This window comes from Pseudonaja textilis, chromosome 2 (assembly GCF_049901715.1).
Source record: "Pseudonaja textilis isolate UNSWEBS1 chromosome 2, rPseTex1.2, whole genome shotgun sequence".
Taxonomy (NCBI): domain Eukaryota; kingdom Metazoa; phylum Chordata; class Lepidosauria; order Squamata; family Elapidae; genus Pseudonaja; species Pseudonaja textilis.
In genome coordinates this window covers 192,102,799-192,119,238 of record NC_141991.1, presented here as the reverse complement: position 1 = coordinate 192,119,238, position 16,440 = coordinate 192,102,799, and the positions used below count along the sequence as shown (strand labels likewise).

Here is a 16,440-nt window from a genome sequence, read left to right as displayed (position 1 = left end):
TAAGAGGCCACAATACTTTGCGCATCTTATTAGATTTTGTGTCAGTTCTCCAGAAAGTAGAGCAAATTAATGACCATGTTCTAAGAGAGGAAGATGCTACAAAACTGTCAAGTGAACAGTACAGGGCAAAATCCAGATGTGTCAAGTCAACACTTCGGCTCATTTTGAGAAACATATTTTCCCGACAATTCTCTGCAACACAGGTATGAACGGCATACACATGTATTCCTCAACTTACAAATCATTCATTTAATGACTGCTCAAAGTTATAGCAACACTGGAAAAAGTGACTAAGTTATGACTGTTTTTCACACTTGCAAGCATTGCAGGATCCTCATGGCCATATGATCAAAATCTGAGTACTTGGCAACTAGAATGCATTTGTGACAGCTGCACAGTCTCAGGATCATATGATCAACATTTATAGGTTTACCAGTCAGCTTCTGATAACCAAGGTCAATGAGGGAAATCAGATTTGCTTAACTACCACACAATTCCCTTAACAGTTGCAATGATTCATCTAACAACTGTGGCAAAAAGAACATAAAATGAGGCAAAAATCATTTAACAATGGCCTTGCTTAGAAACTGAATTTTGGGATTCAATTTGGTTGGAAGTCGGGGAATGCCTGTGGTCGTTTCAATTTTTTTTTCATGACTACAGTAAAAAAACAACAGCACCTCTCTAATTCACCAGTTTCCCATTTTGTCCAAATAGGGAAATTTTGTTTGCAAGATATGTAATGATATATTATCTTCAATTGCGGATGAAGAAATGAGGAATCGATGTTTATGGGTAAAATGTCAGCTCAGAGCTCTAAGGAAGATTTTCACTTGCCAAGATTTTCACCCTTAACATTTCAATCCTATTTTGTTATTGAACGGTTTAGTGAACTACATCGAACACTGACTGAAAGGCCTACACAATAAAGGGTCATTTTTATTTGGCATCACTAGTCAGAAGTTCTGCTTTCCAATTTCAGTGTAAGGAATTTAAGCTGTATGTTCGCAATCAAAAAACTTCACGGATACACTTAAGAGATGTCCACAATGGGGACATTGTCCAAAGTGCTTGAACTTATCATGGGTCAAAGCCCCATCCATCTCTCTCTCTCTCTCTCTCTCTCTCTCTCTCTATATATATATATATATATATATATATATATTGATATAGGTTCAAAGGGGGGGGGGATTTGATCACATAGTTGTACCCATCATCCTAGTCATCCCAAGTCTCCTCCCCACCATCCCAAGTCATTGTGGATACTTCTGGATGCAATGAAATTACTTCCTGCCTCCCCTCAAGTCCCAGAATTTTCAGAATTCTCACAGTAGCTGGCAAATTTACTGCACACCTGGAGGGCATCTGAAGAAAACATAGCGTAAGACATGAATAATGGATATGTGTCCACTTGCAAAATCTCTTCTAAAATTAAGTAGGGTAATATGCTTCTGGGGACCAGACCTCCCATAATTATCTGGTATTTTCAACTGGAAATTCTGGGAATTGCAAACCCAGCACATCTGGACAGCACTGGTTTTAATTCTATTCTAGATTATCTACTAATTGATGCTATTTATTTTTGGTATGTGTGGATCTTGTTTCTTCAAAAGATATTGTTGGGTCATATACACTGGCAATCCCTATTTAACACTTCAGCCACTACAAAGGAACTTGTCTATGGAGATTCTCAGTCATCCAGGTCATGGCTGCCCCAAAGGTGCTTTTTCAAGAGGCAACTGGACTTTCTGTTTTTTTCCGTTGAAGATGTGTCACTTCTCATCCAAGAAGAACTGAAGAAGCTTCTTGGATGAGAAGTGAAATGTCTTCAAAGGAAAAACCAGAAAGTCCAGTTGCCACTTGAAAAAGCACTTTGTGGACTATAATGGAACTTGCAACATTTTTCAGCATTCCTCATTTCTGGCTTTATATAGAGCCTGTTCTCACATCGTCTAATACAGGAGTCCCCTACCCCCGGGCCTAGATGTGCAAGAACTAGGTTGCACATGAAACCACCACCACCTTGGTCCACGGGAGACTATTTTTCTCCTGAAACAGATCCCTGGTGCCAGAGAGGTTGGGACTGCTGCACTAATATATCTGACCAATGAAAGCTGCATGTCTTTAAAAAAATGCTCTGTCACTAGTGTTGATTGGCCTACAAATGAACAGACTTAAAGTAACTTGCCCAAAAAACATCAATGAGCTCCAAAGTAGAGCTGAGTATATTTTGTACCTAAACGAAGCAATGATATCTCACCATTTATGATACAGGATTGTTCACCTGATGGCATCAGCTACTGGCCTCAGAACCAGCATGTCCCAAATATATTTCTTTGTGAAGCAAATGGAGATAGTCCTTGTCTAGTGACAACTGGGACCCGGAAGACATTAAGCAAAGTGGTTACTAAGTGAAAATCACATGACCACACTTGTTTTTATAATTTTATTTCCCTTTTCATTTGCTTCTTGCTACCTCCTTTGATTGAACTTGAGATTGTTTCTCTTTGAGGACATCTTGGTACAGAGTACACAAGCAAGTGAAAGTAAGGGCAGAGATGCTGCAGAGATTGTAAATAGGACTGTTCCTAAGGTTGTTGTTTTTTTTGCACCATTGTAACTTTGGATGGTCACTAAATGAGACAGTGACTCAGTGTGGATTATCTGTAAAGGCATTGTAGTATTATGGTTAAAAGGGCTGGAGTAGATTGATCCCATTTCAAGACCACCCTCAGCCCTGGAAATTCAGTTCCTGGTTAATTTAGGGCAAATCACTCAGAATAACAGTTGGAAGGGACCTTGTAGGTCATCTAGTCCAACCCCTCACTCAAGCAGGAGACCCTACATCATTTTTGACAGACAGCAGTCCAGTCTCTTCTTGAAAGCTTCCAGTGATGAAGCTCCCACAACCTCTGAAGGCAAGCTGTTCCATTGGTTGATTGTTCTCACTGTCAGAAAATTTCTCCTTATTTCTAGGTTGATTCTTTCCTTGATCACTTTCCATCCACTATTCCTTGGCTGGACATGAGGTGCTTTGGAAAACAGGTTGATCCCCTCCTCTCTGTCTCTCGGGATTCTGATTATGGTAGAAACTGAAATGGGAGAGTTCTGTACATCATCTTGACCTCCTAGAGGAAGCACAGGGTTAGGCTTAAGAAGCAATGGGGCAATGCAAACCTGATACTAGGAAATCTGAACGAATTACGAAAATCTAGCAAGGCTTCCCCCTTTTCAGTTAGCATTTCAAACGGACTAAAACCAAGAAGGTATTAGAGCACTTTGTTTGCAACATCCTCCTCTTTATATATATAAAAAGTTACTTTAGATCCAAAGTAATCCTATCTCTCTGATCTCTCAGCCTGCGGCTGGTGGAAACTAAAAGGAAACAAAATGTAAGAGGGATCACTGCATCTTCAGCACGCCCTTAGTAAAAAAAATTAAAAAAATGCACCAAGCCCAAAAAGAACAGCAACCAAAACATAGCTTCACTTCGCCTCGAATTCCCGCCAGTCCTCGAGGGGGTAAACAAACAAGATCCCCGAGGTCGGGATTCTGGCTGGAAGGTGATCTCTTGGCGCAACGGCTCAGGATCGCCCCCTAGAAGAGCCGCCGCGGTGGGTGTCCCCCGCGTGGGGGGGCGGCTGGTGGGAGCAGCGCGCTCGTCTGCCTCTTTTGAGGGGAAGCGTCCAAAGATAAGGGACGCGGGTGCCGCACAGCCTGTTCTGCGGAATGTTCGCTACGTGGCTGAGGCAGATTCCTCATGTTCTATGCAGCTTTGATGTGCTGGAACGAAGGAAAGGCATTCCTCCCGGCCGAGAAGGGGCGTCCGGCAGCCGCCACGCGATGCCCACGGCCCTTCCCTCCTGGTGGGGTGGGGAGAGAGGGTCCCCAGCGGGGATAGCTCGAGGGAGGGGACTGTTTTCGTCGGGCACCTCCCCCCCCCGCCTCTCGCGCGCGCGAGCCAGAGCGCAGCAGGAGGAGCCCCGCGGGCGACTGAAGAAATTCCCACAAAAGCGGGCCGTGTAATTTGAAACCACCACAAAGTGTTTCCCGCCCACACACAGCTGGATTTCACCCAGCTCTGGCGTAACCCCTTCCCACGTTAAAAAAAAAAAAAAGGAGGGGGGGAAAGAAGTCCAACCGCGGCGACACCCTATCCAGGGAAATAAATCTCACGGCTGCCGGCTGCGCATGTTTGGCGCTCGGGGCTGCCCAGCGAGGGAAGAGAGAAAGTAAACAGAGACGCGCCGGCAATGCCAGCCGCGGCTTCCAGGAGGGAAGCAACAGCTGCGGCGCCCCTCCCCTCTTCCTCCCCCTCCCTCTGCTTTCGGAAGGTGCTTTTGCTCCCGGCTGAGGTGGGGGGGTGGTGGTGGCAAAAAGAGGTGCCCCCCTCGCCCGCGCTGCCCTTGCGGCGGGGACTGAATGGGCGCCCCCGCCAGTGCCAGAAGCACGGTTGCTCCCGGCAGTGCGGCGGCTGCGGGGAGAAACGCCGTGCAAAGTGAATTGGAAAATGCGGGGCCGGGCAGCGGGGGTGGGGGAGGACATCCTGGCCTCAATAAGCCTCGGGCGCTCCCCTCTCTTGACGAGCCGCCCGCGCGCGGGGGCCGTGGGCTTAAGGGGTGCGGCAGGCTGCGGGCAAAAACCGAGCCGGCGAGCGCGCTCTTTCCGTGTGTACAACATGGAGGCATGCGGGAGGCTGCGAGGCGGAGGGAGGGAGGGAGGGAGCGAGGGGAGGAGGAAGGAACGGGGGTTATTTGAGGTGAAACGGGGAGGAGACGGAAAGAGGCGGCGGGAGGGGGCTGGGGCTGAGGAGAGGAAGGAGGCGACTGCCACCGACACCGCCGCGGCTGCGAGGCGGGAATGAAGGGGGAGTTGGGTGTGTGACAGGGGAGGTGGTGGGCGGCCGGGGAGGAAGCGAAACGCCCGGGGAGGAAGCGCGGGCAGGAGAGGGGGAGGAACGGAGGGGACAAGAAGCGGAGGAATGGGGGGCGTGGGGGGTGGGCGAGAGCGTTGATGTCATGCCTCACAGCGGGAGATCTAACATAATGCGAGGAGGGGGCGTGGGCCTCGGAGGCTGAGGCGAAGATTTATCGTTTGCCAGAACAACCTGTTTCCTTCCAGAACCCGCGTTTCCCTGTAGACCTTTTCCTTCTGGGCACTGCTCAAGAATCTCGGGTCACCCGAGTCTCCCCACCCCACCCCACCCGCGCTTGCTAAGAGCCAGGATCCCCGAGCACGGCCGGGCACGGATCCTTGAAAAGGTCCCCTTTGGAAAAGGGCCAAGTGGGCGTGGGAGGGTGCATGCACGAGCAGGTTTGATGAGGCGCGCTTTTAGGGTCACCTCCAGAAAGGGAAAAGGGAGGCTTAACAGGGGCAACCACCCGGGGACGTGGCCGGAGAGGCTTTTACGTGCAGTATTTGAGCGAGGAGAGGAGGAAGAGGGAAGGCGAGAAAAGGACGAGGGCGGGGATGGCTCACACTGCTAACACACACACACACACCCCACTTCAGGAAACGCGCCCATCTGAATCGGCTAAAGGCGTGGTGGGGTGGGAGGCGGAGGGAAGCTCCACGGTATACAGATAATCCCAAATGTGTCATTTGCGTACACGCGTGCCACAATGGAGGCCGATGCGGGGGGCTTTTTTTTTAGGAAAAAAATAACCCAGGAGAACCCCCGGGGTGAATTACTTCGGGGGCCTAACCCATCCGTTTATAAACAGGCAGGGGTTTCGGTTCGTTTTCCTTATTTCACTGAGGCCGCGCGCTCTTGGGGTGAGCGAAAGTCTTCCTCCTCCTCCTCCACCACCGCAAGGGTGTGCGTGCGTGTAAAAGGGTGGAGCCGGCTACCTCAAAATACCTTGTTGCACCAGCGGCTTTCCAAACATTTCCATTTCACCATATGCCGCGAGGGCGGGGTAGGTGGCGGGCGGTCGATTTACCTCGCGCCAATTTTTGCAGGCGGTTCGCGCGCATTTGCCACTGAAAAGTGCAAACGCCGGGATCTGCGAAAGAGCCGCCTTCAACCCTGAAGCGGGAAAAGGGGAAAACCTCGCCCAGCATTTCCACTGGATGAAAGCAGCATGGCCTTAGGCCAGATGTCACGCAGCTATCTTAAGCTGTCACTGGGCTGCTCTCCCCATCCAGCTTCCCTCTTCTTTCTATCTGTTTCTGTCTGTCTCGGAGGTGGAGGTGCTAATTTCAGTGCAGCTCACGTGGGTATGGACGCCCTGAGCTTCATGCACAAGCTGGGGGCGGGCTCACCAGCCCCCAATCTAGGGCAGTTTGTTCAACTGCAGTAAAGGGAGCTCGATGTTCCAGCAGCGAAGGGATTTCTGAGAACTGGGACTGTGTCCTCAGATGAACTCCTCTCCTTCTCCTTCTCCTCCTCCCTCCTGCCGCCTGCAGAACAGCTTTAAAAGGGCGATGTCTGTACTTTTGCCTGAACAGCATGTGGCTCGGATGCACGTACATCTGCAGCCTGCAGTGCAGTCGGTTGGTGCGGCCCCACCAGTGTTCGCTCTGCATTGAATAGTCGAAATTTGCTGTATAAAGTTCTGTAAACAAAGTTATGTTGGGGGGACACACCAGGAATGCTGGGTGTTAGCTGGGAAGGTTACAAACCCAGTCCCTTTCCTAGCATGCAAGCAGCACAGAGGTGGCTTCCTGGCTTCTCTTCCAAAGGAGAATTGATTCCCCCTGCAAGGCAGAGAACAACTTCAGCTATTCTGTTGTTTTGCATTTTTTTTTTGGGGGGGTAGGGTGTCTTTAAAAAAACACAAATGCATTTACTAAATCCTGAAAATGTAGCTTTCTTATCTGCTTTGCCTCACCATTAATATTAGTATCAATTCCTTCTTTATCTTCTCAGGGTATTCTGTTCTCCACCCACCCCAATTGTTTTGGAATGTTCTTCTGATAATTATGCACACCAGACCTTACCCATTTTTCGCCCTCATAACCTTTGCACAAGAGGCCTTCCTTCATAGAGGAAGCAGTAACTAGGCAAACAAAGAGCAGACAAGGGCTTGTTCTGCATTTCCAGATGGAGCTTTTGTTCCTGTAAATAGATTAGGTTTAAATAGATTTAGTAAATAATTTAGTTTTAGTCTTTTTAAACCAAAAGTCTATCTCAGGGGTGTCTTGGGAGACAAGCTTAAGACATTCTGCATATATTGAACAGCAAAAACAAATAACCAGTATAAGCACCTTCTGTTGTTTCTTACTTCATTTGAACTATCTCTTTCCTTTGTAGTGTCTTACAATATTACTCAGGTATTTTAAACCCGTCCTTATTTTTTTGTTATATAGGCACAGCTATGATTGGATAATGCCATAAATCAGGAGTCAGGAAATGGCTCTGGTTAAGAGCTAGGCCACAGTACTGATCATCTGTCTAAATATTACTTCATTCACTTTCCCAATTACATTTTATTTTAAAATAACAGGCCAGCTTTACAAAATTGCTCTAAAAATGACCAAGGAAACTACTGCCAACATCATTAACCATGTGAGGAACACATTTAAGGCATATGCACATGTATCAAATACATAAGCAGATCATAAAACTGCTTAAAAGATTTGTTTGGGTAAGTCTAATGGAATCTAAAAATTGCTGAAAGAAACAATTAACAATGCATGTCATATCTGAACTTACAGGTCACAGTCTTCCAGAACAGTTTTATCTACTCAGCAATTCCCAGAGAATTCAATTCAATTCAAGATGTATATATCATTATGATAAGCACAATTAAGGGGAAGTGAATGGCATTTGTTTTAAAATAATTATGTGTGAATTAATCAATGTGTGCATATTAATAATTACTTCAGTTCTACAGTATTTCTGAAAGGTCTTCACGCTGTAAAACTGGAGAGATGATGTGTTATATTGCAGTATGTTCCAGATTTAACAATAAACTCAATGATTAAATTAAATTATATGTATATAGATAATTGTATTTATTATATGGATCTTCCCTTTTTGCTTCCCTACCAAGACCCTTGGTACTTTACCCTACTAATTTATGCCACTTTACTTCTCTTTATCCTATATGATTTGGACTTGACTTGAAATCGAGCTTTAAATTTTTCTAATAAATGGTACAATGCTATACAATAGTTATTTATTTGTCTACATTTGTATGCCTTCTACTCATGTAATTCTAAGATGTAAACACATGGGAAGGTGCAATATAAGACATGTCTATGGGAAGGTAAAACACAAGACAAAATCTTGAATATGGAACACCGCAATGGAATTATTGTGGGAAGACTTCAATTAATTATTAACTCTCATCTACTAAAGAAAGAGAGAAACAATGATTATTGAGGAACATAGAAGGATACAATGAATAATGTATTTTGAGGAACCCAGGTTTTTTTTATTTGTGAAAAAACAAATGGATATATACGATCTCAGAAGATCTTGATGGTTGCCAGGGTTAACATGTAAACTATGCTTCTGAAATGTTATATAAAATGCTGATTTGCAATACTGATCCTCTTTTTTTGTTGTTGTTGTCACTCATGCTACTCTATAACCATTATGTGAGTGTCCAGACAGTAGCCTTACTAATCCAACTGGCTAGTTAAACAAATATTTGTATATCATGGTTTCATGACTCACACAAAATCCCAAATGATTCCAATTGGGACCACTACTAGAAGAAACGTAATTGCTAATCCTATATCCAGACAGTGGTCTATACAGGTAGTTTTCAACTTACAACTGCAATTGAGCCCAACATTTCTGTTGCTAAACGAGACAGTTTTTAAGTGAATTTTGCCTCATTTCATGACCTTTCTTGCCAGACTTGTTAAGTGAATCTCTGCAGTTGTTCAAGTTAGCACTCAACACAGTTGTTGAGTGAATCTGGCTTCCCCATCAACTTTCCTTGTCAGAAGATTGCAAAAAGTGATCACATGACCCTGGGACACAGCAACTCTCATAAATATGAGCCAATTGCCAAGTGGCTGAAATTTGATCACGTGACCATGGGGGAATGCTGCAATGGTCATAAATCACTTTTTCCAGTTCCATTGTAACTTTGAATGGCCACTAAATGAACTGTTGCAAGTTGAGGACTAACTACATATGATAAACACTAAAAAAAAAATAGAAATAATAGAATAAAAGAATGGGACAGACAAGGAATGATTAGGCCAGCACTGTAGTCTAGGAAACATTAACAATGAGTAAAATAGGCTTCCTGAACTCCTTTACAAGCTCTTGAAAGTATGTTATTCTGGTTACTAGGTTAGCATATTTAACATGACCTTGCTGGAATTATGAAATATGTTGCAAATTAGAATCACATGTGTCTAAAGTGTTATTTATATCTGAAGCTATCTTTACTTAAAGAAAAACATCCCAAGCTTTTATTGTTATGAGATCACTACTCTAATTCAGGGGAAATTGTTATTTCATAAAAATATACTGTAACGAAGTCTAAAGTACAGAAGGAATTGCCCACTGCCAGCTTATATTTGTTTTCATGGCTGGACTGAGTTCAAGCAACTAGCAGCCAAGGAAGGCCAAAATACATTTTCCCTAATAGGCAAAACATGCAGAGTGCACTGCCTCTCAGTCATTTTGCTCACTTGAGGACAAACTATAATCAGAAATAAAATGTGGATAATTTTATTTCTTTTCCCCTGTATACAGTGCAGCTGCAGAACAGACACAATCCACAGCCTAATTTAAGATACCTTTGACTGGGTTAGCCAGACAAGTTGCTTCAGATTTAAGCAAAAAAAAACAAAAACCCAAAACCTTGGGTAGTTCAAAGTGGAGATCTTTCTTTAAGATTATTATGAGCCAAACTACCTATCCTGTCCTATCCTATCCCTTCTTATTTATTTATTATTTGATTTCTTATTCTGTCCAAGGTGGCTAAAAACACTCCAGATTTAAACACACACGCATAAATAACACATAAAACAAATTAGTAAAAACCACATGAAACCTTTCATATGGCAAGAGCAGCAGCTGAGACAACATACCCACCTGACAAATGAAAGGCCTTTTTCTGTCTCTCTCTCTCTCTTTCAATAGAAAAGATTATTCCTGAGAGTGGAAGAAATCTCAGAGAAGGTTAAACAGACCTCTGTAGGCTTTTGGAAGACCTTTCAAGGGGTCTTTGTGCCATTGCCGTGAAACCAAACACCCATCACCTCTCAGTCAACTTGGCTTTTTGCACCATCTGTACTGGAAATTCTGAGGAATTTAGAAACATCTGTCTTAGACATGTAATCTCTGGAGTGCCAATCTTGTGGCTCAGGCAAATAGTTGGTTGTGCTACCATAGTTGGGAATGACGGGTGTTATTATAGACTTATATGGATAGAATAGAATAGAATTCTTTATTGGCCAAGCATGATGGGACACACAAGGAATTTGTCTTGGTGCAAATGCTCTCAGTGTACATAAAAGAAAAGATACAATTTGTCAAGTATCATAAGGTACAACACTTAATGAGAGCCATAGGGTACAATAAGCAATCAAATCATACTAGGAAACAGTCAATATAGATCGTAAGGATACAAGCGACAAAGTTACAGTTATACAGTCACAAGTGGGAGGGGATAGTTGATAAGGAGTGATGAGAAGATTAATAGTAATAGTGGTGCAGACTTTGTAAATAGTTGGACAGTGTCAAGGGAATTATTTGTTTAGCAGAGTGATGGCTTTCAGGGAAAAACTCCTTGTGTCTAGTTGTTCTGGTGTGCAGTGCTCTATAGCGTCGTTTTGAGGGAAGGAGTTGAAACAGTTTATGTCCAGGATCTGTAAATATTTCCACAGCCCTCTTTTTGACTCGTGCAGTATGCAGGTCCTCTATTGAAGGCAGATTGGTAGTAATTGTTTTTTTCTGCAGTCCTAATTATCCTCTGAAGTCTGTGTCTGTCCTGTTGGGCTGCAGAACCAAACCAGACAGTAATAGAGGTGCAGATGACAGACTCAATAATTCCTCTGTAGAACTGTATCAGCAGTTCCTTGGGCAGTTTGAGTTTTCTGAGTTAGACTTATATGTTATTATACGTTACAGGAGGTGTCAACAAGTCGGGATGCACCTATACTCTCTAAGTGACTTTTCAAATACCTATATCATAATATAATACTTTCCATCAGAGTACATTATTGCATTACTCGTTTAAATATACCAAATATTCTCATTTAAATGTACCAAAAAGGCAGTGCTAAAGATTGGGGAGGGGGGCAGCTCCAAAAATAAAATAAGTCAGTGGTGGAGTTTGCTCTGCCAGAGTTGTGGGTGGGTGGGTGTTATTTCCTTGATAAATATTATTTTCCGCTTGATTGTTTGTCTGGTATTAACTTAGCAGAGCAAATGCAATCTGCAGAAAAAGCTATTGTGTATAAATGGAGCACTGATGTTGTTACTACTCAGGTAATGACGTTTCTGCAATCAAACAATTAAGCTCACAGAGCACCAAAGACCAAAGCTGAACCCCGAGCTACATATATTCTCTTCTATTGGAAGATGTCAATTGTTATTTTGTTGATTGTACAAAAGCTTTTGGCTGTGTAGGCCACAAAAAACAATGGATAACCCTTAAACAAGGGGCACATTCTTGGCCACCTTATTTGCATACTGAAGAATTTGAGGAATAACTAGGAAGCAAACAATGAAACTCTGAATAGTTCAGAAGAAAGTATGTGTCAAGGTTGTATGTTGACAACTTACTTATTTAACTTATATATAGAATGTATTAGGAGAAATGCTGGACTCGAATAAAGGAAAGCTGGCATTGCATTGCCAGAAAAATATCAATAATATCACATATGTTGACGATATCACTTTAATGGCTGGATGCAAGCAAGACTTGTGGAATCTGTTGTTTGAGAGGAAAGGAGACGGTGCAAAAACAGCCTGCTCAATATAAAAAACCTAGGATTATGTCAATAAGCAATACATCCCAATGCAAATAGGTAGGAAAGAAAATGAAGTTGTTACAGATTGTTTCTTCCTACTCAAGACAGAATGATCTTGACACATCAATACAAAATATTGAATTGCAGATACACCAAACTGCCAAACATGGTGTATATTGTCAAGGCCATGGTTTTTCCAGTTGCACCATATGGCTATGACAGGTGGGCTATCAGAAAGAAGAATGTATGCTTCTGAATTGAAATTGGGGAGAATATCTTGGGCTATAAAAGGAACAAATAATTCAACAGGGGTGTCTCTTTGTGTGCGCGCCTTTGAGTCCATTTTTGACTCCTGGCAACTAATCCCTCTGGTTTTCCTGGCAAGATTTTCAGAAGTGGTTCGCCATTGTCTCTTTCCTAAGGCTAAGAGAGAGGGACTGGCCCAGGGTCACCCAGATAGAATTTACAAGGTGCCTGGTACCTTAACTAGTACAGCAAACTGGTTCTTACAGTCTGCTCTGAAAGCACTAGTAATAGTGGAAGCTAAAGTTTCAACATTCTAGACATATAATACAAAGGCTACAGAAGACTCGGTAGCTTGTAACACTCAAAGGCAACTGAAACAAGATAATTAAATATTACCACTGCGTTGATGATAATTGAGGAAGCATTTACTGAAAGATAATCTCAGGGATCTATGATGGGTAGCAAAGAATGAGAAGCGATGGAGTGATTTAAAAATAACAACAAACATTAACTTCATTAATGGGCCTTAACAGTTCAGGAAACAATTGTAACATTTCTTTTTCTTTGCTAGCTTTTTTTCCTCCCGGCTTCTAAATTTTTGCTCTACAAAAATGTACATTATTAATTTTATTTTAATAATATTATTATTATTTTGGTGGGATAGCTTTCTCAAGGTATGGTATCAGTTTACAACCATTCGTTTAGTGACTGTTGAAGTTACAAATGACTGAAAAAAGTGAATTATTACCATTTATTATATGACTGTTGCAACATCCCCATGGTCACATGATCAAAATTCGGATGCTTGGCAACCGACATGCATTTATGATGGTTGCAGTGTCCCAGGGCGATCCCTTTTGCGGCCATTGGACAAGCAAAATCAATGAGGAAGCCAAATTCACTTAACAACCATGTTAACTTGGTAACTGTTTGATTCCCACTGGGAAGAAAGATTGTAACATTGTATAATGGAGCAAAACTCACATAACAATTGTGTTGCTTAGCTACCTAAATTTTGGGCCTCAATTATGGTCATGAGTCAAGGACTACCTGAATTTATTTATTCCCCCACTGGTCATTCCATAACATACAAAGATGCCATCTTACAGCTCTTTTTTGTTTTGAATCAGTGACTATTATTCATAATCTCTATTTAATTGTCAAATGGATGTGTGTACTAAGTATAGGGACCTACTGCAATTATACAACCCCTTCCCCCCCCCCTTCCTAAAGTTATACTAAAGTTTATATTTTACTTTCACAACACTCCATTCTCACTAACGCTCAGGCCTAAGTTTACAAGTGAGGACTGCTTGGAATGTATTTTTCATTGGCGGAGCCGATGTTAGTGACATCAGCCAAAGCACTTTTGATTGGTTATCTGGTTGCTGGGACTATAAAGGGCTTTCGGTGAGGCCGTTAACCCGGTTTCTGCCGGGAAACCAAACTTGGGGTCCTGGCTAGTGGAACGCGGGGCGATTAGTCCCGGGGGGAAAAGATGCCAGCGGGAGTCGGGGATGATGGTTCCCCGGAAGGCGGGCGGCCGAGGCCCCGCCTGACGAGCCCTTTGGAGGCGGCGAGCGCCTCCCCCCGTGAGAAACTCTCCCGCCTTTCCCTCTGTTGCCCTTTTAAGTGGGGGTTTACAAGGAGTCGAGAGTAGCACGAGGCATCGGGAGGAGACCTTCGGATTGGCCGCGGTCCCCGTCTGTAGACACACCCCTCATGCAAAAAGAGACCTTCTGAGTGGAAGGAGGAGAAGGTAAACAGAGTTGAATCACTCTCCCGGCTGACCAATTGGGGGTGGAGGGGCGGAGGGAGGGGGGGCGCTCGCTGGAAGAACCTTTTGCGTGATGGGCTTCTGCGAAATCGGTCCTGAGCAGGGCTGTGCTGGAACACTGAGGAGCCGTAGGCGAGGGGGGAGTGAGTCAGGCAGTGGGCAGATCCAGCCTCAGTCGCTGCTGCTGCTGCTGCTGCTGCTGCTGCGTAGAGTCCTCACGCTTGGGCTGCTGTTTCAGCACCGCGCCTTCTGAGGAGTGTGTGAATGCGCTGGAAAGCCTCGCGAAGCGGGGGCGGAGAAGCAAACGCAGCGGCGGCGGCTCGGGTGCGAGGATCGCTGAGCTCTTCCCGAGCTCCTTTCGATTTTCTCCTGCTTTCCGTCCCCTCGCGGGGTGGGGAAGAGGAGGAGGAGGAAGAAGAGGAGGCGGAGAAGAAGAAGAAGAAAAAGAAGAAGGAGGAGGAGAAGAAGAAGAAGAGGGAAAACTCCCTGCTGGTGCTATTTGGATTACTTGAAACCACCCCTCGTGACCCTGTTTTCCGAAGAAGGGAGCCTTATCACTGTCTAGCCTCAGAAGCGAGTCCGGGAGTGCACGACCCACGCGCGACGCCTCCCCGATCTGGAGTTGTCCGGCGTCCGTGGAGAGGGGGCGCGGGAAGCGACGGCGACCGAGGTCAAAAGGTAGGCTAGCGGTGGTTCTCCTGGCTGGGAATCCCGGATGGTCGTGGTTATGTAAACGCCGAGCCCCGGCAGTGGCTTCCCTCCTGGCTGCAGCGGCACCCCACCCACCCCACCTCCACCCGCGATCCGCAACCTGAAGGGAGGCGACCTAGCCGCCCGGCGCTCGTCACACCGCCACCCCACCTACCCTCCCCGCCCTCCCCGGCCCTCGGAGGGCGAGAGGGCGGCGGCGGCGGCGGCAGCAGTCACAGGCAGGCAGCGCGGAAGAAGTTTTGCCCCGGGGCCCTTCGCCCTGCCCCTCCCCCTCGGAAATCGTTACGTCGGGGGGAGCCCCGACGGTCGCCTGCAAGATGTCAGCGGTGGCTTACATGGACTTCGTGGCTGCCCAGTGCTTGGTCTCCATTTCCAACCGCTCCGTGGCACCGCCGGACGTGACCCGCGAAGCCGAGGTCCTGAAGATGCCCGAGGAGGAAGCCGCCGCCGCCGTCGTGACCAAGGAAATGAACGATCCCCGGGACGCCTGGAAGGATTATTGCACGCTGGTGACCATCGCCAAGAGCTTGCTGGACTTGAACAAATACCGAGCCCTCCCCGCCCCTTCCATCTGCAGCGACAGCGTGGAGAGCCCCGACGAGGACATCGGCTCCGACAGCGACGTGACCACCGAATCGGGATCGAGCCCTTCCCACAGCCCGGCCGAGGGCCAGGAGGCTGCCCGCGGGCCCGGCGCCCTGGCCCTCCTGCACGGCGGAGGGCCGGCCAAAGGCAAGCTGGCCGCGGAAAAGAGACACAAGTGCCCCTACATCGGCTGTGGCAAAGTGTACGGCAAGTCCTCCCACCTCAAAGCCCACTACCGGGTCCATACAGGTGAGCGGCGGCATTCAGGTGAACGGCGGGGGGGAAGGGGAGGGGGCGAGGGGGGTGAGGTGAATGGGGGAGGGCGAGCGGGCGGGGACGGCCCGGGAGTCGCACCTGTTTGCCAAAGGCAAAGGGGGTTTAGGAGGAGGAAGGGGAGCCGAGCTAGAGCTCAAGCTCTTCTGCGGCGGCGGCCGCTCGCTTTCCCTCCCCCTCCTTTCAAGTATGTCGGTTGTCCTCAGCTGAACCCTCCTTCAAATGCCGCGGTTGCCTTAGCGCCGCGCTTCCTGCCTTGCCCGTCCCTGCCTTGCCTTCTCTCCTCCCGAGCTCGCTCTGGTGCAGGCTGCCTGCATTTGGGCACAGGGTGTTAACTGCAAATGACACGTCAAAATGCTGAGGATGGATGGATGGATGGATGGATGGATGGAGGAGATGAGGGTGTTGGGAGTGGGTGACAACCCCCCCCATCTTTCATATGTTCTCCCCCCACTTCTGTAGATCGCTTGCCTTGCTTACACCAAGCCAGTAGAGGAGCTGTTGTTCTCTTCAAAAGCCTTCCCCTCGATCTCTAAAAAGGATGTTGGAGGAGGGGGTCAGGGGGCTCAATGGGTGAAGTTGATAGGATTTCCTCCTCTTTCGTGATTGCTCGGTGGCCCTCCCTTTAGGGCTTCCTCTCATCAGTCAAAAGCTTCTCAACGCTGGGTTAGGATTCTCATGAGATTTTATTTTATTTATTTATTTATTTGACTTCATGTTTTTCTTTGGCTGCTGCCTTGGCATGGATCTTTTCCATCCTAAGCCCGGCTGGGGGGGAGGGGGCTTCTTTGGCACCTCTGGATTCCATGAACTCCACCTGGGCGTGGCTGGGTTTGGTGGCTGTCGTGGATTGATGACGTATTTTTCCAATTCTCACGTGGGCGCTTGTTGGCTTTCATTGCCTTGGGAGGTAAGCGCAAGAGGGCGGGAAAGAATAATGGCGGCAAAAGCAGAAGGCC

The 16,440-nt window shown here is 46.3% G+C and overlaps 1 protein-coding gene and 1 long non-coding RNA gene across 3 annotated transcripts in view; one reads left to right on the top strand and one right to left on the bottom strand.

Moving 5' to 3' along the window:
- Positions 1–2,432: 2,432 nt before the first annotated feature.
- Positions 2,433–6,334, bottom strand: LOC148127293 (uncharacterized). Its single transcript, XR_015742181.1, has 2 exons — positions 5,861–6,334; positions 2,433–3,128 (listed from the first exon to the last, which is right to left on the bottom strand). It is a non-coding gene; the product is annotated as an uncharacterized LOC148127293 (long non-coding RNA).
- A 7,611-nt stretch (positions 6,335–13,945) lies between these two features.
- KLF9 (KLF transcription factor 9) overlaps positions 13,946–16,440 on the top strand; it is a 47,864-nt gene continuing 45,369 nt past the window's right edge. The window contains exon 1 of one of the 2 annotated variants that reach the window (XM_026703792.2): positions 13,946–15,457. In XM_026703792.2, the coding sequence (XP_026559577.1) occupies positions 14,941–15,457 (517 nt within the window). In that variant the 5' untranslated portion in view covers positions 13,946–14,940. The remainder of the gene's footprint in view (positions 15,458–16,440) is intronic. The other variant, XM_087926724.1, reaches the window with a different exon arrangement.